Source organism: Agrilus planipennis, unplaced genomic scaffold, assembly GCF_000699045.2.
Source record: "Agrilus planipennis isolate EAB-ADULT unplaced genomic scaffold, Apla_2.0 scaffold51, whole genome shotgun sequence".
In the NCBI taxonomy this organism is placed as follows: Eukaryota; Metazoa; Arthropoda; class Insecta; order Coleoptera; family Buprestidae; genus Agrilus; species Agrilus planipennis.
Window position 1 is genome coordinate 461,569 of NW_020438915.1, and position 21,669 is coordinate 483,237.

Below are 21,669 nucleotides of genomic sequence, written 5' to 3' on the forward strand. Positions count from 1 at the left end.
TGCCGCGAATACAGAAACCGTGGATATGGATAATCAGCTTTAAACAAGGGTTTAAAAAATTTAGTGATCTTTTCTTGTTTTGAATTTTGTATTGGTTCACTCGATTACATCTTTTATAAAGTCGCCTCGGCAAATACCAACAGTACATGCTCAAAAGATGCTGATACATGAGGGTATTAAGTAGTAGATGCGCCGTATAGCAAAAACATGCTTATCGGTTCTAGATATCATGAAATTAATGTTTGAAACAGAAGTTTGAAATTTTGTAGTAAGATAGATAAAGCTTTGGTCTAAAGCCTGTCGAAGGTCATTTTTAATTTTTTAATTTCTATTGAAAATACGTGTCCTACGAAGCATCAACTTTAAGCACTTGTAAAAGCTTTTAATGACGATAATACTGAAAACCAAAAACGTACCGAGTTAGTGTGAACCTTTATTCGTTACCATACAAAAAATCACCTATTTATCTGGCAGCGTTAAATCACAATGTTTAGAATAGAAACCCATGTTTTCGGAAAAATTCACACTAGGCACGAGCGGTTTATTGCGGTCAATCCCCTTAATAAATGACACCGAATCCTTTTCTGTTCACCGATTGCATCCGCCAATAATGAAATTTTTAGCCGCGAATACAGGAACTGGGTTGCAATTTTTTCACTCGCGAATAAGGAAACTGTGAATAAGAAACTTTTACTGTANTGTATGTACGTATGTACATGTATCTATGCTGTACAGGTAGTTTGAAATATTATGATCCTTCTTATGTGCGGGAGGCAGACCTTAGGGTCTACTTGTAGAAGTTTGAAGTCGGTACCTCGTTCCGTTCCTGTCTTATTCATGTTTTTCGTAAGCAAGATGTTTAGAGGCATCGTAAAAATAAATGACTCAAATCACAAGCAACGTGTCGTGATAGAATTTTTGATAAAATCGGGCTGAAACCCGTCTGAAATCTTTCACAAACGGGAAAATGGGCATGGGAACGAGTGTTTATCTAGAGCTTCTACATCAGCAGTAGACAGCAGTGGGGAAAAAAAGGCTATGATAGCATGAACGTCTAACCTCAAATTTTAAATATTCAGGGCATTGTTTACTGCGAGTACCTACATTCTTTGCAATCAAACAATGGCCTTTTCTACGTTGATATCCTGAAGGGGTTGAAAGCTCTTACGAAAAAATGCTGGATTTTGGACAAAAAAGTCCCACGTTGCCGCTTCCCCACCCTATAGCTCAGATTTAGCCCTATACGATTTTTATTTCTTTCCAAAAATGAAGTCCCACCTCAAAGGTACTCATCATGGCGATGCAGAACAAGGTCAAGGTCACTATAGCGACGGTCCTGAACTTCATAACTTCAAAAAGCTAGAAAGGGTAACGTTTTCATGGCTGGGAAAGGCGGTGACAAATAATTTACTCCACAGTACTTATTTATATAAAATTGTAAATAAATTTATTAAGTGTTGCAAAACATCAAAATACAAATTAATAAGGTGTCACTCGATTTGCCTTCGGTTGTCCTTTTGAAATTCAAATTAATTTCCTAATAAATGTTTATATATAGCTTTGGGGTAAATTAAAGTAATCATTAAATTCTGAGTAAGTGTTTAATGTTTTTGCCCAACACAAATATTTTGGTTATAAAACAGACGTAAAAAAATACTATTTCATTAGAATTTAATTACATTAATTTTGTAAGAACTTGTATAATTAAAACAAGAAATTAATTTGAAAGTACCTTTCGAGCTACGTAAACACTACTTCCCAGTTGCTGAATTGCTATTATAAATACACGTATTAATTAAAATTTTGTAACAGTAACAAATGTGGCAATTTCGTTATGGATATCATCAAGTCTGTAGCTATCCCACCATTAACTTTCGTGTCCGCGATGTGGACTTGATTTACAATTGAAATGAACTTTAAAAACAGACGTGGTCAACCATGTTCCACAACAAGGTTTTTTTTTACATTTTTAGAATGAATCCTAAAATAATTTATATAATTTACAGAAACGAAATAATTTGTCAAAGACCAAATATTAGAATAGTAGGTATTAATTATCTTTAGGAAGTCTATTGTATTTCAACTGTAGTGTTTGAAATATTGAACGTTTCAAAACAAATCTTTGACAATCATCAGTAGGTAACGGAGGCAGTCGGAAAAGTTTTAATTAATTTTGTTAATTACAAATACTTCCACGGAATAGAAGGCGCCCCCTGTTGCCTCGTTCGTTCAATCCATAAATAAACTGCTTAACAGTTTTATCATTATCTAAGCCGATCGTTCTTATAATTATGATCAACTAAAATGAGGATTAAAATACCTAAACTTAATAAATTGAATGTATTTTGAAGTTTTAAAACTTGAATTATAATTAATATTTAGAAGGATGCTTGCCCATTTAATACTTGCAAAATTGCGAAAATACTTTAGGATTTGTTGAAAATTTAAAATGGTAGAACAACTCTTTCTCTTATTTCAAGATAATTGGTAGAACAATTCTTCCTCTTATTTCAAGATTATAAGTGGATCAAAGCCAGGGTGCCGGCAAAAGAGCGTTTTCTTAAAAAATCAAAACCGAAATTTGTCATTTTGGTGCAAGGCTTTATAAGGACTACGAAAGATTCAAGGAGTAAGTACAAAGAGTGATAGATAAAATATATGGACGATTTCAAAGACAAATAACCCATTGGTTTCTAACCACATCTCACATCAAATGACTTAAATCGATCAAAACAATACTTCCTTTAATATGCAATTGACAATCAATTGAACGTAAACAAAGTTGGACAATAACACTAAAGAAGTGATTCCATCAACGCAGAGGTTTATTATGATCAAGTAGATAAAAAAACTATAAGTCATCCTATCAACAACGCATTCAAGAAAAATAAAAGGGGTCGAAGCTAAAGTTCACTAAATCAAACCCCGCACATATTTCTATGTAGATTGCTAAAGATCAGATCAGTTACTATTTAAATATTTAGAATATACGTCGAATCAAAATTGGACATCAGAAGCAGGAAAGAACATACAAGATTAACATTCCACAAAATTCCTCACAAACAAGAATCTAAACTTTAAACTCAGTTGTAGGACTGCTAAATGTTACGTTTGGTCTGTTCTGTTCCATGCTGTAGAGCCCTGATGGACTAGAAGAAATAAACAAGACCTCCACAGATCACAATTAGCAGATCGTGATCTCTTTAAAGTCATAAAGCGAAGATAAATATCCTATTTGAGATATTTGATGATAAGTATGCTAAGAATTTAAGCTCCTTATCCTTCAGGGTAAGACCGAGGGATGAAAGAGGGAAACAGGAAGAAGGAAACTGTCATGATTGTAAAATATTATACAAAACTTTCAAGAACTTCCAATTGCTATAATTATCAGGAACATATGGTAAATACTCAAGAAAAAGAAGGTATGGTATCTTATATGATTAGAAACCAATAACTTCGAAAATTATCTTTATTAAGGATCATGGTAATTGCAACTAACTTAAGCAAAACCCCCTTTCTCAAAGGCAATATTGATGTAGGACACATTTTTTAATTAGCTTGTACATAAGGGAGGTAACCTCGCATAGCAATATTTTTATTTTGCTTCCATTTATTTTCATTTAACGTCGCATTTACTTGATGGTTTCAGGTCAAGATAAAATACGCTGTCTAAAACTGAAGATGCGCTAAAGTCGTATTCTCAAGCAGATCGAGCTCATTTGTAATCGATTGGAAAAAGAATTTTCAATTTCCACCGGAACTAAAAAAAAAAAAGAAGACCGAAAATAAATAATTCCAAATGTCTACCTGCTTAATAAGCGAGCTTTATCTGAAAGCAGAGCAAATTGTCTGTTTGACACAAACGATGGGTTTACGAAGAGGAAACACGTATATGCAAGAGATGAGCCTCGCTCTGCTTTTTCAAACGAGGAGATTTACTTAATGGATCGAAAATCGTGGCAGCAGTGAAAAACGATTCCGCTTGAATAAATTACCGATTACCAGCCGAACATTCTACTGTTTAATCGCCATGAAAAATCAAACCGATTGTAAACAGTTTAATAGGTAGTTTGTTGTAATCTTACGGACTGTCGACCGTCTCGTTGAAAATCAGCGAAAAAGGATAACTTTATCCTATTTAATTTCATTCTTACGAACTAGGAAGCAAATCATAAAAAATTGCCGCACCAGTGTTTTTATAAATTAAAAAGTACAACAGCAGTTTGATGTAATTTTATTTCAAACTCTAACATAATTGCTAATAGCTTACTATCAGACTCATTTTAGCAACTAATCGCTGTCATTAAGATAGTAAAGAAAATTTGAAGAAAAAATGGTTTTCACTATAATTTTAAAATTTTCAAAATTTCTTTCATTTTCTAAACTCTTATTGGACTATCCAATAATTCAAACTATAACAAAGACTATATTACATAGATTACTACCGAGAACTGAATATTTGGCTTTTTCTTCGCCATAAATCGACGCATTCCTGACAGAGTAATAACATGTAAGTTTACCTTGCAATGATAGAACGATTTGAAATATGATAAGTTAAATTAGAACTGCCGAGCACGCAAATTCGTTCATTTGAAAGGTTATTTGTTGGCGTGATTTTGTTGATTAGAAGTTGCACCAGTTTATCTGACATCTAATCCTCCGAATCTTTAAAGAGCCAGTCACGAAATGCAAATTTCCGGTGAAAACTCGCTTCGAGGTTCTTTGTCTTTCGAAAATTCGGTCAGCTCATGAAGCGATAAACTTATACCAAGTTCTCTGCCTTCAAATTTATCTCCTACTACGCCCTGAAACTGTTTTTAGGCGCAATCGTATAATGTTGCCAATATTAATCCTGTATTATCCTTTCGCTTCATCTATGAGAAATAATCTTAATACATAACACGTATGTACGTACGAATATGTACCTGTAGGTACTACAATTGTCATCGTATGTTAGGGAATAGTTTTGTTATCTAGCAATATATTAATTCCCATATAGGAAATTGAGAGCCCTTAAGGGAGTCCGTCCAGAACAATAGTAATCAGTCATGACAATTGAGAGTTCACAATGCAATTTACTTGGTAAATGCATGTACATATACAGGCTTACATATGCAAAATGCATACTAATCCGACACTTACGACACTCTAATAAAAGATACGAACGTATAGTACATGCCCTTTAACGTGGCACAAAAGAAATGAAAGTAGAACGCTCAGAAGGGAATAAAAAATAAGAACCACACTGGTAAGTGAAAGTACGATTTATAATAGATAGTGACTTACATTACAGAGAACATCGTCGTTCAGATATTGCTTTTATTTTTGGCACCACCATTGAATTTCTAAGTTCATAACTATTACACAGGCCGCTTGAACAGTGGGAAAGTCCAGAGAAATGGCAACACCCTTTACAACTGTGCTTTAAAGTTTATTGACATTCTGCCACATTAAGGCGCAAGAATAATACGATTAGAGTCAAATTAGAATACGGACATACATGCGTTTAAAAATAAATAACATCAATGTTTTTTATACTTTTTAAATATCTTAAAGAATCGATTAACTTTTTCATAAGAGACATTTATTAAAACTACCGCCTGCCGGCCGATAAAACGTTTGAAAATAATCTAATCTGATAGTAATTTTCTTCAGATATTTTGGCAAGATAACGAATACAAATTATAATTAATTTATATAATTTGACGACGTGCCGACCAATTAGACTTTTTTTATGAGAAGGTTAGAATTAAGAGGAAGACCATAAATAAAGTTGTTGGACGATAGACGTATGGGACAATTTTTCGATATAGAAGTCCATTTAGTATCAAACCACAAGTCGTTTCATGGAACTTTATTACGTTATGAGGCTATTAAATTAGATTGACTATCGATACCATCGCTCTTCTGTAAAGGGTCTCAACAATTAAGAAAATTAAGGTGTAGCCGTTTTATTATCGCACGGCTACTCCTATATCCTTAATAAATGTGATTGATTACTTTTGATAGTATTCTTGAGTAAGTGCTGGCTCGTAAAAGTACTTCCTTAATTGCCGCAGTTAAAACTTACAAATAACCGAACATCACAAATAAGCACATCCTAAAATTGCAGGCAATCAACAAGTCACTTATACCATCTACTGGCGAATATCATCACTTCTATTAACAGTATGTAGAGAAGTAACGTTAAGGGAGAAATTGTTTTATTAACTACATTAAAATTGTAACAGGGGTTTCCCCATTAGGGAAGTCAGTTCGGTACTTCCTGATATTACTTTATAACAATAGATGTCAGTACAAATACAAATAACATATTTTAAACTTGGGGTGTGATCCCATGCTTTGGAGTTCAAGTTAGTGATTTCAATACATTTTTATATTTTTTTATTTTTTCAGAAATATCCTTTTCAATTCGATAAATTTGACGTCATGGGTTTGCACCTACTTTACAATAAAAGATACAAATAAACGAAAAAGATTGCCTGACAATGCTCCAAAAGGGACTGTAAACCGTTTGCCTGCGTGTCATCTGTTTGCATCATTAAATTCATATCACGTGGAAGAACACATCGAAGACGTTCCAGTCACATGAAGAACGGGACACAAAAGATCTTAGGTAGACACGACGTTGAATGATCCCCACTTTATATGTATGTTATATCTGACGTTTTATCATTCAACAATGAATAAAACGAATGCGAATGAGAAGAAATAACCAGGTACTTGTCAAACATGAGTAGTTAAGCTTATAATAGGCTTTCGTACATTTAAACTACTGTGAAGTTTGCCTGTAAACATTTAGAAAGGGGATTATAACCAAGCCATACTAGGCGGATGTCATTAAAAGCGATACGTTTGTTATAATATCGAGAACGAATGCCGCAAGCGATCGATACCGGCAGCGCTTTTCATGTACCTGATAATTGAAAAGTAGCAAACATTCGCTGAGCTTTTGATTTTCGTGATTTTAGGTTTTACATTTGATGATTTCAATCACAAAATAACGAAAAAAAAACCTACATACTTTGTTGAAACTGATAAGGCAAAATATCTAAAGAAAAACTAACCAGCTCTGTTTTTCGATTGAGTTCGTTACAACTGAGTAGTAAATTAACTTTTTCCGTGTGTATGAACTTAGATAAAAGCTCCGAAATTGGAAAAATAGCTGACATGTATGATTGTATGTACTATCAGATTGGAATACATCCAAAGGGCTATTCCACACTGATATGGATACTTTAATGCTTAAACGAATAGAGTTTGCATTTTAACGATTTTGAAATTTGTATTTATGTTTGTCAGAAACGAGAAAACTGGGGTGAACACACATAAATTGCCCGAGCCGCAGGTGGCTGACTTTGAGAACCCTCGACTAGTTATTCTGTCTAATGGCACTTTATATGCATACATATACAAAAGGGCAAAAGTTAATTTCTGCTGGTACGACTACTTTGTACTTATCAATGCTTTGTAGACCCACTGTTCACTAATGAGCTTACATACCAACGGCTAATTTATTCATATAGGGTCAGAAACTAATGTATAAGGCACAAGCATTCACAACACTATCAAAGATGCTGAAGTCGTTCGCAGAAAGCAGAAATACAAGCGTTGACGGTATTTTTAGGACAACAGCACGTATTCACACTAAAAGTTAATGATTTTAGGACCGCTTCCCTTATTTGCGCCATGGGACTTTCTTTCACGCAAAACTTTTAGAGTGACTATTTCTACTACAATCTTTTCCTTTCTTCTCAGAAGATTATTACCTTAAACTATTAATAAACAGTCAATTTTAACAGATATTACCACGACCCCAGTGTAGATACCCTTTTATATATATTACTCCCATACGATCCACCCCTAGTGTTTACACAAGAGAACGTTATAAATCCAACTTCATTTAGGCATATACAATAAAATATTTCACTTTCACTTTACAGTGGAAGTTTCACTTTAACAAATATTTGAGAACAAACAATTTAACTTACCCTGGGATCCCTCCACTTTCCATGTGGTTGGCAAGAGTTACGTCATTGGACCAGACGTCGAACTGCCACTTCCTGAGCCCGAGAACCCCACAGTGAACCCTGCCCGTATGAATTCCAACCCTCATATTTATATTCACTGCCATAACTTCTCGAACTAAGCTGCAATAAAAACAAAATCCATATTCATAATTTAATAAAGCGCAAACTGTAACAGAAATTTACTCGCTGATTGTTTATTAGTAGCTAAAAAAAGACTATCATTTTTCCTAAAAGAACAAATGATCTACAGGTATCGATGGCGATTTCGATCTCTCTGAGTTTCATCAGAATGCTGTAAACAGTTCTCTTTAAACTTTTCATACAAAGTCACGTTTTAGATCATACTAAAATTGTGAAAATGATATGTAAATTAGCACTTCATTAAGGTATTCCTAAAGTATTAATTAAAGCAAAAATGTTTTATGGTATTTCAAATGGTTTAGTACAAGCGTAGGTACTATTGAAAAAGACTGAATAAATCGAAGAAATACTATAGATACTTTTGAAGCATAACAAATATTTTAAATTACTTTTGTTATTTCTCCTAGCCGTTGGTAATACCCTTTTTTCTTTCTTCTATTTTATTTTAAATTCTTTGCTTTCATATAATATAATGACCCTAAAACTTTGATCTTCCATCAGCACTCTCGTCGAGTTATTTACTTGTGCGAAAGTGAAACAAAAAATTGAAGTGAAGGGATGTAAATAAATGGCGTGTGCCCTTTATAAATCCGTTTTCCACGTCCGTGGCACAGGTATCTATTGAAGTCATCGGTTTTGGCAAAAGAAATAGACAAAATCTGATGAAAAACACTCACGCTATCGCATCTATCATGTCTAGTCCCATTTCGACGGTACAGTGAGCGTGATCGGGTCTAGGTTCGGGCAGCCCGGAGACGCAGTAATAGCAGTCCCCTAGGAGCTTAATCCTGAGGCAGTGATGTTCAGCTGCCAGACGATCGAACCTGAAATGAAAGGCAAACAATGTGCTTACATTTTACAGTCTGTCAAACATATATGCTAAAGAGAAAAATACGTTCTTTCACGATATATGTATATTGAAATCTTAGGCATACACTGCCTGTAGAAGAACGTGTAACTCGAATGAGGATAAAAGTGTTAACATTAAATTTTAGAACTGTAGTACTACAGTGTCTTGTTTTGGCGTTGGGGTTTTGAGCTATTCTGTTTGTTCTACAACAACCGCCAAAGTTTTTTCCAATCTTCATATTAAATTTTAATAGAAAATTTTAAATAGAAACCGTCAAGTTTTCTTCTATGCGAAATCTAGAAGTTTGAAGTCGGTACCTCGTTCCGTTCCCGTCTTATTCATGTTTTTCGTAAGGAAGATGTTTAGAGGCATCGTAAAAATAAATGACTCAAATCACAAGCAACGTGTCGTGATAAAATTTTTGATAAAATCGGGCTGAAACCCGTCTGAAATCTTTCACAAACGGGAAAATGGGCATGGGAACGAGTGTTTATCTAGAGCTTCTACATCAGCAGTAGACAGCAGTGGGGAAAAAAAGGCTATGATAGCATGAACGTCTAACCTCAAATTTTAAATATTCAGGGCATTGTTTACTGCGAGTACCTACATTCTTTGCAATCAAACAATGGCCTTTTCTACGTTGATATCCTGAAGGGGTTGAAAGCTCTTACGAAAAAATGCTGGATTTTGGACAAAAAAGTCCCACGTTGCCGCTTCCCCACCCTATAGCTCAGATTTAGCNATCATTATTAATCCTAGCACAACACGTTCTTTTTAGTTAGTTTAAAAATTTTCTCTTTAATCAAAATGGCTTTGTTGAGAATGTTTTATTTAAGCTTGAGTCATACATTTCGACACCAGTTTTGATACCCTGTTTCGGGGCACAAATTAGATGTAGAACAAAGGAAACAAAAACAAACTCCTCATTTTATAAAAGCTCAAACGTTAAATCATTTTGCATTGCATTGTTCCAAATCGAATAATTTATTAACTAGAAACAACTGCGTACTCCTCAATACTTATATTAATAATGTGTTGAAATAGCTTAAGGGTATACATTTGTAGGAAATTACAGTAATATCTAATTTGGGAAGCACAAAGTAGAATGAAACCCTTGTAGATGCGTTAGTAGAAAGCACTGTAACCGAATTAGCAGAATTTAGGGGTGGAAACAGCAAGAGAACTGAGAAAATATAAAGCAACTGTATACAAATAAAATAATTCGAAGCGGTCTGTATTCTGTCGAAACTGCCAGCCGCGGATCGCGATTTCGGTCTTTTTGGATCTCATCAGCGCGTCGCAGGCAGCTTCGACAGAACACAGACCTAAAATGTAGCATCGTGCTACAGATGGCGTTTACTGCGCCATTTGTAGTATTTTCTAAAACAACTGTATACAGGCAATTATTTGAATAAAAATGGAAAATACAACAAATTGTGAAATAAAAAAATATTTATAAAGAATATAAAATAAATTTTGGTTGATATTTAATAGAATAGTTAAATAAAACATGATGTAAAATTTTCTACTTTGTGCCAACTTGTGCCTAGTTTTTAGTTGATTTAATACCCCTTTTCAGAGCACTGTACGGTAAGGGATGTAATATATCTACATCGCTTCAAAATACATAGTTAATAAGTATGTCTAGACAAGTAAATAGCCGTCTGAATACAAACAAAATGAGCCAACAGGATGGCACAATAGGTACTCTATGTAATGCCCACCTAATACTCACCATAAATCCTAAACAACCCTAATTTTGCAAGTTCAACAGCATGGCAGTTTTACTTTTATTTGCTTTTAGCCACGCAAAGTTGTATTAATTTATGTTATACAACTTTTAATTTTATTCCAAACGGGAGCTAAACCAACAAAAATTAAAACGAAGGTCGACAATGAATCTCAATTATGAACTTTTTGTGGGAATTGTACCATTGGTAACGTCTAGCGCAAAATGGTTTTATTTACTTAAATATAAATGTAAAACAACGTGAAACAGACAAGTTGAATGAAATTTAGTTTCTTTTGAAAGGAAAATGCGACACAGAGGGGTTTCTTATTGAAAACCTGCCACACAGTTATTTAATAATAGCTAAGAGCGACGATGAATTGATTTATTAAAGCAAAAGATATGTGTGAAAGGTTCAAAGATATTCTCCCATTAATATGCCCTGCACTAACGACAAGCATTAGCAAATTAAATTTACTTCGTCTTCAGCTCCAACAATGTAGGTTATATGTCAGCAGTTAAACTACAGACAGGTGTAGTTTAATGAAATTTAAAACAAATAAACAACATTCAGCACTAGAACAATTCTGTTTGTTGAATACCTAAGGCAGTATCTACCTAGGTATCATATAATACTGTCACACATTTCCATCATCTCCCTAATATTATTTAGATTTAGTTATAAAATGAACAATTCCAAGCAGTTTTATTAACTATTAACTGATGTTTTTCCCGGTGGTTGAGGTATTCCTCAAAGTATAAGAATTCCAATGTTGTAATTAATTAATTTCCATTTTCTTCGTTATATTTAAGTGTTGAAAATAATACAATTCCGAACGAATTCAGGTAAAAAAAAAAACAATTTTGTTAATAATTCACCAACGTTAGGACTGCTGTTTGAGGGGTAGGTATAGGACGATTATTTATTTGGATCCCAACATGATTTTTTATACAATGCCATCCTCGATCAGAATGTTGAAAAGTAAGAATTGTCAAAAGTAAATGGAAATCTTCACTCAAAAACTTGATTTCAATCGGAGTTTTTCATGTGGGTTAGAAGCAGGTGAATTGAAACTACCCCAGAGATTCCGTATCCAATCGTCTAAGACACAGAATTCTTCGTATCGTTTCCTATTGATCTGGTATTGAGCAGAGAGTTGGAGGAAGCCTTATTTCAACGTTCATCAAATTGTATAGGAAGGATTATGTGTGCGCTGGACGTTTCGCACCAATTGGTATTAAAAAGAATTAACTTTTAACTTACAAAATATACGTCTGATCGTTGCGATACAACTTTCTATGCTTTACTTTAGCTCTTCGTTAAACCATCATAGCGCTTTTTATTATACTATGTTTAATTTTAACCTACCACAATTTGTCGTTAAAAGAAGTGTAACAAAACCTTGCCAAAACATCCCTGCAATTTATTTTATTGTAAATGGTAATTTAATTTTACTCGCAAAGTTATTTTAAGCAAAAGTGTTTTTCTCGTCTTATACAGAAGACAATATAAAAGCACTTTTTTACTTTATAGTGGAAGTGTTCATTTATAAAATTAATTCTTTTCGGGTTGTTTTCACATAGTTTGTTTTTAATTTCACCCAGATTTAGTTCCGTTTAATTTTACCTTTAAATACACCTTATGCTTCTGAATATTGCTAATAACACTAATTTTGTTATTTCTTGAATAGTTGAAATACAATTCCTTGGTAATTTTTAAATAACAAATAACAATCATCACAAATCTCCGTTTAATAATAACATTTGCATTGTTATTGCTCATAAGCATTAGATCGACGATTTAAATTGAGATGAGACTTGTACTACAAAGAGCTTTTATGTGAGTATCTATAATGCTATAGATGAACACTGCGATTTTGACGAAACTGAATACACTCTCTAATGGGGTTGATAAATACAAGCGCACGAGAAAGGGGTAACTTTGAACGGATTAGTATAAAGACATTTTAGTGTAATACGAGAAAATCTTCGGTATAGAAATAAGAAGATAGAAAAAGCCTTTCAGTTCGTCCTTTTAAAATGAATAAAGTGATTGATATTCATGGTAAAACAGGACTGTACATTTTTATTAAAACCTTTTATGGAATATTTAACAATACAGGCATTGTTACAACTTCCGTTTGTATCACACGTATTAGGTAACACTTAATATCGATGTTAAATTTTATTATTTATCTGTTTACATGTCTTCTTAAACAACAATTTTCTTTGAAATTAATTAGGGTAAAGATTTGTATTAAGTTATGTTATTTGTTTGTTCAATATATACACCATTGAGGTAAGGCAGTAAAGTTCTCAGCACATTTTATAATTTGAAAACGTGAGAAGTTTCAAGAAGCAGAACGTTTCAAAAGGACAAGACATTGAGGAAGGATCTCTTTTCTTTTTTTTTTTTTTGAAAAACAGCGAATAAAAAGGAATCGGCTGGAATGTGTCAACAAACCCACAAAATTGGAATACGTGACATGTATAAATAAAAAACAACTTAGCTACTTCTATTAAATATACGTTTCTAACACAGTATCCATTTCATTTCAATTCCTTCGCAATAAAGCCATTGTAATGGCTTGCTCGAGAAAAATCAAATTTTCCTGAATTTACTCTTATCTTGATTAAATAATGAAATGAAAAACACTTCAAGAACGTATTAAATTAAAGTTAAGTTACCTTGCAAATAATTCGTTGAGAAGTCTAACCAATTCTTCAGCTGTGCATTGGTCCGATAGTGTTGTAAATCCACAAATATCGGCGAAAAGTATGCTATAACAAACAAAAATCGTTAAAAATATGAATAAAATATCACATTAACTTGTTATATCAATATTAAATATATGAAATCCTATGACATTGTTAGTTACGTAATACTGGATTAATATGCAATATTAATTCGAAATCATTTTTTCGTACTGATTTGTCAGTACCGCTTCCATTTTATTTAAAGCTATCTCTAGGTCCTCCTTGCTAGATGCTAATACTGCTATATCATCTGCAAATCTAAGCATACTAATCTTTTGCCCTTGCACGTCTATCCCTACAGCTGTACTGTCTTTAATGATGTTGATGGCGTCTTCGATGTATAGATTAAAAAGTAGCGGTGACAGTGTGCATCCCTGCCTGACTCCCTTCCTAATATTTACTTCTCTACGTTGCATCCCCAGCTCTATAACTGCCTGTTGCTCTCTATACGAACTAAGTATCACTCTTCTATCTTTGTAATTCATCCCTACATTTTTAAGTATATTTAACAACTTGTCCCATTTAACATTGTCAAAGGCTTTCTCTAAATCTACAAATCCTATGTACGCAGTCTTTCCTTTTTCTATCGTTTTCTCTATTGCTACCCTTAATGCTAGAATGGCCTCCCGCGTTCCTCTATTTCTTCTCCTCTGTACAATTTTAGTTAAGATTTTTGACGCATGGGAAGTTAAGCTAATTGTTCGAAATTTCTCGAATATATAATAAAAATCGACGGATCATTAACCTTGTAGGTCGATTGGTCGTGGTTGCTGTTGTCACTTCTCGTAGTTTAGTGCTCAGAACGTTGGTGTGTAAAGCCAAAGATGCCGGGTTCGATTCCCGACGGGGGTGTGGCAACAGCAACAATTTTTCCCTCATTAATTTGAGGTAGTTTGTAGTGGGTCAATAAAAAATCGAAAAAATTATTTCAAATTAATATTGTTATATCAAGACCAAAACTAAGACTAGAAGTATTTGAGCATGGCCAAGACAAAGACCGAACCAGAAAGACCAAAACTAGTACCAAGGTCCCAGTCTTGGACAATTGAATTGAAATTAATTCAGAACAACTCTTATTATTATTATAAAAACTTAGAAAATAACTACAGAATTTCTTATTTTCGAGAAGCTAGCCACAATTTCTCCGAGAACACGGTAAATCTGATCAATCTTTTGCAGTCAAAATTTTCTGATACTAGAAAGGAGGAAAGGCATAAACTTGCACTAAAGTTTTCGTTAACATCCTTCCAAGTGCTTACACTTTATACAACAGACGGAAACTTGGAAGTTCTCCAACTTTCTCGACCTGCCAACTAAGAACAGTGTTAAACTAACAAGAAAAAAGAAAAATCTGGAACCTGGGAATTAAATAACTTGCTTTACTAAAGTCACATTGCCAGATAAGCGTCTGTGACTTAGGTTCAATGTTTTCTCTTTATGTGGAGTGGAAAGAGGAGAATGAAAATATAGAACATGAGGACATTTTTCATAAAAACATCTTAAGACAGTGGTTGAAAAGTATTAATAGAAGTTTAATGCGGTTTTTATCAAAGGTGCACTTAGGATTGTAGATGATGGCGACCTTAAAAAGAAATACATTTTTTAATGCCAAATTGCAAAATCGATCATCGATTTATCAAAAAAATTAAATGTTTTAGAAAAGTTAGCCATATTGTAAAGCATTTAATATCATTTTAAAACGATGATTAAAATGATTATTGGTTACTGATTTGATACTATCATTTTACTGCCCAATGACTTCTCTAGGTGGAGAAAATCATTATGATCGAAAGACTTTAGTTTTATTTGTTTTTCATAATGATTTCTGCACCATTTGTTGTAAATATAATACAATACAAAATTGTTTTTCATATGAATTGTTTATTTTTTTAGATATTTTCAAATTCATAGTGTACTTCAATAAAGTGTAAATTAACTTTGCAAGAAGTCACAAAAAGTTTTGCGTTAATTTTCGTGAAGGTTTTTATGTGGAAGTTATTTACATTTTCGTACGTATAAGCAACTGAGCGGTCGAGTTGGTCTTCAATTTGCTTTAGTCCTTTGGGAAAGTGACGTCTCAGCCGAGCGAATATCACTTTCCATCAGTGCAAAAACAGACGAGAAATCACCGCCAAGTTGTAACCCACCCTGGGTCCTACGTAAATACTGGTAAAATTACAATTCCGTTGGACGCTATGGGAATAGCAATTCCTCTTCTTTCTCTGTCCAAATCGCCAACAAAGACATCAAAAGATCCTTATCCACAACGTAAGAAGAAAAGAAAACGAAAAAAGGCAACTTTGCAACAATTTCGAAATCTAGCTGTTACCTATATATAATATTTAGTATTTGATTTCACGTTCTTAGTTAAACAAGAATAGAAGGAAGTAAGGGATTGCTTGAAAAGATCGTTCATCCTAAAACAGATTACAAGAAGGAATGGACTTTTGAAAGGCTATTTTTGATGACTTGGTAAGTTATTCAATTTATTCCTAATAAGGTTTATAAGTTCCTGTATGGAAGTACTTTGAAAGAAACACGATGTTCAGTGCTTATCATGGTGTCAGTGATTGTATATTTACCTGGTTGTGGAATGTTCGTACACAAAAGGACAATAGAACCCACCCCATTAAAAGTACATTTGGAAGTACCGATAATTAAATGTACCATCGGTAGTTAAATTTACATATGTATATAGTTCTTTATATCAATAACTTAGGTATTTGTTACCGGTTGTATTTCCATTGTTAGAATTGTAGTTGGTAGGGAAATCAGAGGTGTAATTATTATCCTTTTAATATTAAGAATTCAGTGCAACAATCTCCCTGAAAGCAACTAGTTATAATTGTAAATATTCATGGTTCTTTCTTGTATAATACACTTTTAAAGTTTCAAGGTGTTTAAATTATTCACATAGGAGAAAAAATTGATGAAAGTGATTATTCGAAAATAATTGACTTCATCCAACACACATTATACGTGTTAGATAAGCTGACATAAGGGATGTTCGTAGGATTTATCATGTACAATTACAAATTCATCAAGAAAATATTAGGACTAAATCATATCATAGTATATCGGCATAATAGTTAGATTAAAGATCGGACGGGACTTGAATCTTGACGAAACTCTAGTACAAACTAGAGTGGGTGGATCAGCTGGCGAGTTTCGATAATTTAGGGAGCCGGACTACAGGTTCAACCATAATGGGGGGGTTCTTAAAGAGAAACCAGACTAACACAAGTCCCTGAAAGAGGGCTGCAGCTCTTTCAGTAGTCAGGGTGGCAGAGATCACGAGGATCGGTAAGGCACTCTGATGTATAATACTGCGATGTGGAAGGCAACGGAAAACCACCACATTATGATATGCCAATTAAAACACACCAAACTAAAATGATGGCGTCCTCTGGGGTAAAGCACTCCAGACGAAAACTAGCCCCCCATTCGGATGTCCGAGCGGGGACTAACTCGGGGATGTCATCAATAAGTGCAATAGGGGTAGGTGCAATATTTCACGAGTCCGATCGTGGAATGTTAGGACAATGAGGCAGGTAGGGAAAGCTGAGACTGTGGAGGTGCGTGTCCAACCTGTCTTAGAACTAGCGACCTTATGTTGTTGAAATGCTAAATCCATTTTTCAATGAGTGCAAATATTTTTATCGTACACTCAAATATATGATCTGGTGGTACAATTTATTGCCTTCACATCACCTAGTCATTATCTAAAATAGAATAGAAGGTTTTCGCTTTCGACCTAGCAACGTGAAAGCACTGGAGCTGAATAACAAGGGGATAATTATTTAACTTTCCGCGTTATTTCCAATTAAGGGTGAATTACGTCTATTGTAAGGTCTTAAAAGAACTGCGAAAAACTTTTTTAATTAAACTTCACTGATAATTACTTAGAGCAACGGTGTTTACAATATTTTGACGAAATAATTCATGCTCTTATCGTTAGCTTAAAAAAAAGGCAATTCCTGATGCATGAGAAAATTTAGTTACATCATAAAAGTAAATGAACTTTTACACTTTGAATTATTTCTCTAGTTTTTCCTATTTTCAGTCCATCTTAGCATTTCCCGAAAAAGCTCTATCTAATTACTAATAGTAATCTAATATAGGTCTGCCTCCGCACCTCTTAACTCCTGTTTCTGCTTTTAGTATGTCTCTAACTAGCCCTTCATGTCTGAAAAGGTGTCCTTCCAACCTATGTCGTCTATTTCTTAACATCTTGTATTCTCCTACGCTTATTAATACATCCTAATTGCTAACCTATTCTATCCACAGTATTTTTAACACCCTTGTATAATATCACATCTGCTATATCATATTTTTATAATTTACAAACCGTAAACGATTGTTACCAATTTTTCTTTTGAAATAAATGACAGTTGTTACTAGAATATAATCACTATATACATTTGGAAAAATATATGTTGATAATTTGTTGCTTCCAGGCATATTCCAGCAGCAAATCCAAGAGTTTGGGGGAAGTTAATGGGGGAAATGTCCCCTCTCAAAGCCCTACGCGTTACAGATTCTTATTACTGTGAAAAGTGTTGAGTGAGAAAAGTCGAATTAGGAAATTTGCCTCTGATTATAAAAAAAGGCAAAAGGATGAAAACAATAGCATTTAAAAATGCCAACTTGGATTACTTTAGTTTTTGTATTATATCTGAAGGTATTGAATTTTGAAAATAACGACTTAATAGTGAACTCCTTTTAGAAACTATACAAAGTCCTTCGAATTTTATTTTGACATAATACTAAACTGATGGCCCAGCGCATCCACCTTAGTTAATTAAGTTGTCTGTGGCGTGCTGACGAGGTTCAATGAGATCAAAAATGCGATTCAATACTGACGGTTTCGATAAAACACTTACCACTATGATGTTTTCGTAATAAATTCTTAAATTCGCTATTGTTTTCAACTAATGATGTTCAAGGATTCGTGACCTCTCCATCTTTGAATAGAAATCTGCGTTTTTCATAGACCTATTAACGAGTGCTATTGTTCTTCTCGTATGCGCCGTTTAATGACCTTTTACCGTTTTAATCCCGGTGCGGGGTGAAATACGAAACATGAAATGAACACTGATGAAGGGTTTCGGAGGTATTACACTGATTATTATTTGAAGTACACTGCGGAAGTACAAGTACGTATACAAATGGAGAGGATAATTTGACGAGAACTTTACAGTCTAGCTATTATTATTTCGTATAAGTTCAGTTAAATTTCTGAGAATTCTGTTGTGCCGTTATCATCCGTTGTTATACGAACTCATGAGCTTTACGCACTCGTGGTCATTTATTTTCCCCCTTATGTAATCCACTCGTATCGAATAAACGGGCCATTAAAGGTTAATTTGACAATCTCCGGGTTAAAGGCAGACTTACATTTCGGTTAAATTTACATAAATGATAATTACAGCATCCCAAATATATCTGTTTGTTACCCCAGGAAATCACTGTTGCCTAGCATACCTACTCACATATATAGGGTGTCCCAGTCATAATAATTAATATTTATACCACAGATTCCTACGGACATTTGGAACATAAAATGTTATAACACTTTTGACTTTTGAAACAAAATAAAAAATTATAAAATTATAACAGTTTTGATGCCGGCCCTGCACAATCGCAAATTAATTACGATTGCCAGCTGATCGTAGAAAAATTCACCTTCAGTAGGTCGGAATCAGCTGCTTTTTGGGGTGATGTTATTGTTTATGTTTGGTATTAAGTTACGGATCAGCCGAAGAAAATGCACTCGCGTTAAGGTCCATTAGATGACTGAACATGTTAGAAAAACTACGTATCTATCACAATCGAAAATCCCATGATCGTAAACTGAAGTGGACCTAATGTAGCCCATGACGTCGAGTATTATGTTATTTTAAATAGAAAAGAAATTTTAACGACTACGGAATAGTTAGAAGCGGTGCACAAACAACCCTCACCACCCAGCGTTTGGTAAAGGTTTGTAACATAACGTACTAGTGTACGAAAACAAATGTATGTGTTATGGTTGTAAAAGTTGAGACAAGATGCAGACCTACTTTGACCATTCACATGTGTTAAACGTTAGTTTTGCCTGGCAGGGCTCATTAACCCCACGTGGGGTAATACAAGGATGTGTCCAGAAGGACCAAGTTGGTTATTTTGTTTTCATTAAATGTAAAAAGCTAAATATTGATATAACCTCGTATAATTACACTGCTGGAAGTGACTGGAATAAATACACATAATGTCGTAGTTTCTAACAGGTTGTTCAGTTTGCTTTGGATTGTTGTGGAATTTACTTGTTTGTTAGTGTTAGTTTATTTATTTAGTGGTCATTTCATAAAAGACTATTACAATAAGGACAATTAGTAGTGTGATAGTGCATTCTAGTAGGGTTCTTATTCAACCGTCAGTTGGTGGTGAGTTACATTACCAATGCCTATCGTATAATTCGAAATATTCCCGGTATCTGGGCCAAAATTCGCAGCAACTGGGTACGTCGCTGTCAGTGTTGCATTGAAGCGAATGGCGGACAATTTAAACATTTTTTAAAAAAGGTACGCATTTCTTTTTCACTTTTACCTTTTTTTTACAAGGTGGAAGTGCATTCGGCTTCTTCCCGGTAGGTACTTGTTACATCCACACTAGATCAGCTGAGCGACGTTGGTCGCCTAGATCCAGGCCCGTAATGAAACAAATTGTACGTTCAAATTTACAAAGACGATTTGCGAGCTCAATTGTCACTGGATTGAAAAATTGTATAACACTTTTTTGTTGTATTTTGTGTCAGGAAGCCATGGTTGTTTTTTTAATTATTATAACTGGGACACCCTGGTGATATGCTCCGAGATATTTAAATGCCTAGACTTACCTACAATAGAGTGGTCATTTTTCCTGATTCATTTGTTCTTTTCGGTCTGTGTAACTTGTGAAGTTTGTAAAAGGTATTTTTGACCATATAAATCTTTTTTAAAAGAAATTACATGTTTACCATTTTATACTGTTTAAAAAAAAACACAAAACACTTTCATTTCTGGTTCTGGCACCAACAAACGAAACAACGTGTACAAACAAATTGTTTTGTCTGTTTCTGTGAAATTTTAATTTCTTTTTTCACTGATATCCAAATTCGCAAAATAGGTTTTGGAACGGTCATACAACTACTATGAATTTTAAACTTTACGAAAGAAATGATTGAGAGTAGAGTATTAAATTCTTTTTATTTAATTCTCTAAACAAACACCGTTCCGCTTCGAAAATGGATATACTGCTTAAGGGCTTAAAAGTAATCCTTTCTAAGGATCTCATTCAAATTTTTATTCAAGTCGGATCTCATTGTTGGTTGGTTAGTTAGTTAGTTAGACAATTCGCAAGCTTTTTGTAATTTTTTTTCTTCTCATCTCGAATATTTACATTGGCTTGAAATAAGGCAGTTTCACGTTTCAAATTCCTTAGAAAGAAACGACTACGAGTGAATTGAGTTTATTGACGAAGTATTATTTTCTATTATCCTCAGGTTTATTCGGAAAAATCATAAGAAAAAAGGTTTATTGTAAAATTTAGCATAAAAAACTCGATCAACACGAAAATAGGAGGCTAATTAAATGAAAGCGATTTAAAAGTATCTATAGGATTAGGGCTAATATACAAATTGGAGATGAAACTAAATTAAACTAAAGAAAAAAGTCTTTTAACGCCAAATGATTTCTTTTTGGTTAAGTAACTGTATTCGTGAATTCGCTAATTCTCCAACGAAAGCATAGCATATTTCCCTAAAACTAGAACATGGTACATCCTTAACTATTTGCGGGCAGTAATCTAATCTAGGTCTACTTCTACTCCTCTTAGCTCCCGTTTCTGCCTCTATTATGTCTCTATTAGGTGTCCTACCAACCTATCTCTCCTATTCTTTCTAATACCTCTTCATTTCTAACCTTCTCTATCCATGGTATCCTCATCATTCGCCATTAACACTACATTTCCAACGCTTCTAACCTTTTCTTTTCTGCCACGCCCACCGTCCATGTTTCGCACCCGTACAGCGCCGTGGTTCAAACATACACTTTTAATAATTTTTTTCGAATTTTTAAATTATTATAGAAGTGACTTCTTTTTATTGAAGGTGACTCTACCCTGCGCTATCCTCTGCTTTATAT

General features: G+C 34.0%; 1 protein-coding gene across 1 annotated transcript in view; it reads right to left on the reverse strand.

The window, feature by feature from the left end:
- LOC108732988 (adenylate cyclase type 6) overlaps positions 1–21,669 on the reverse strand; it is an 89,927-nt gene that overhangs the window by 25,257 nt on the left and 43,001 nt on the right. The window contains exons 8-10 of the mRNA XM_025973597.1: positions 13,439–13,531; positions 8,849–8,995; positions 7,992–8,150 (exon numbers count right to left, since the gene is read on the reverse strand). Coding sequence (XP_025829382.1) covers positions 7,992–8,150; positions 8,849–8,995; positions 13,439–13,531 — 399 coding nt within the window. The remainder of the gene's footprint in view (positions 1–7,991; positions 8,151–8,848; positions 8,996–13,438; positions 13,532–21,669) is intronic.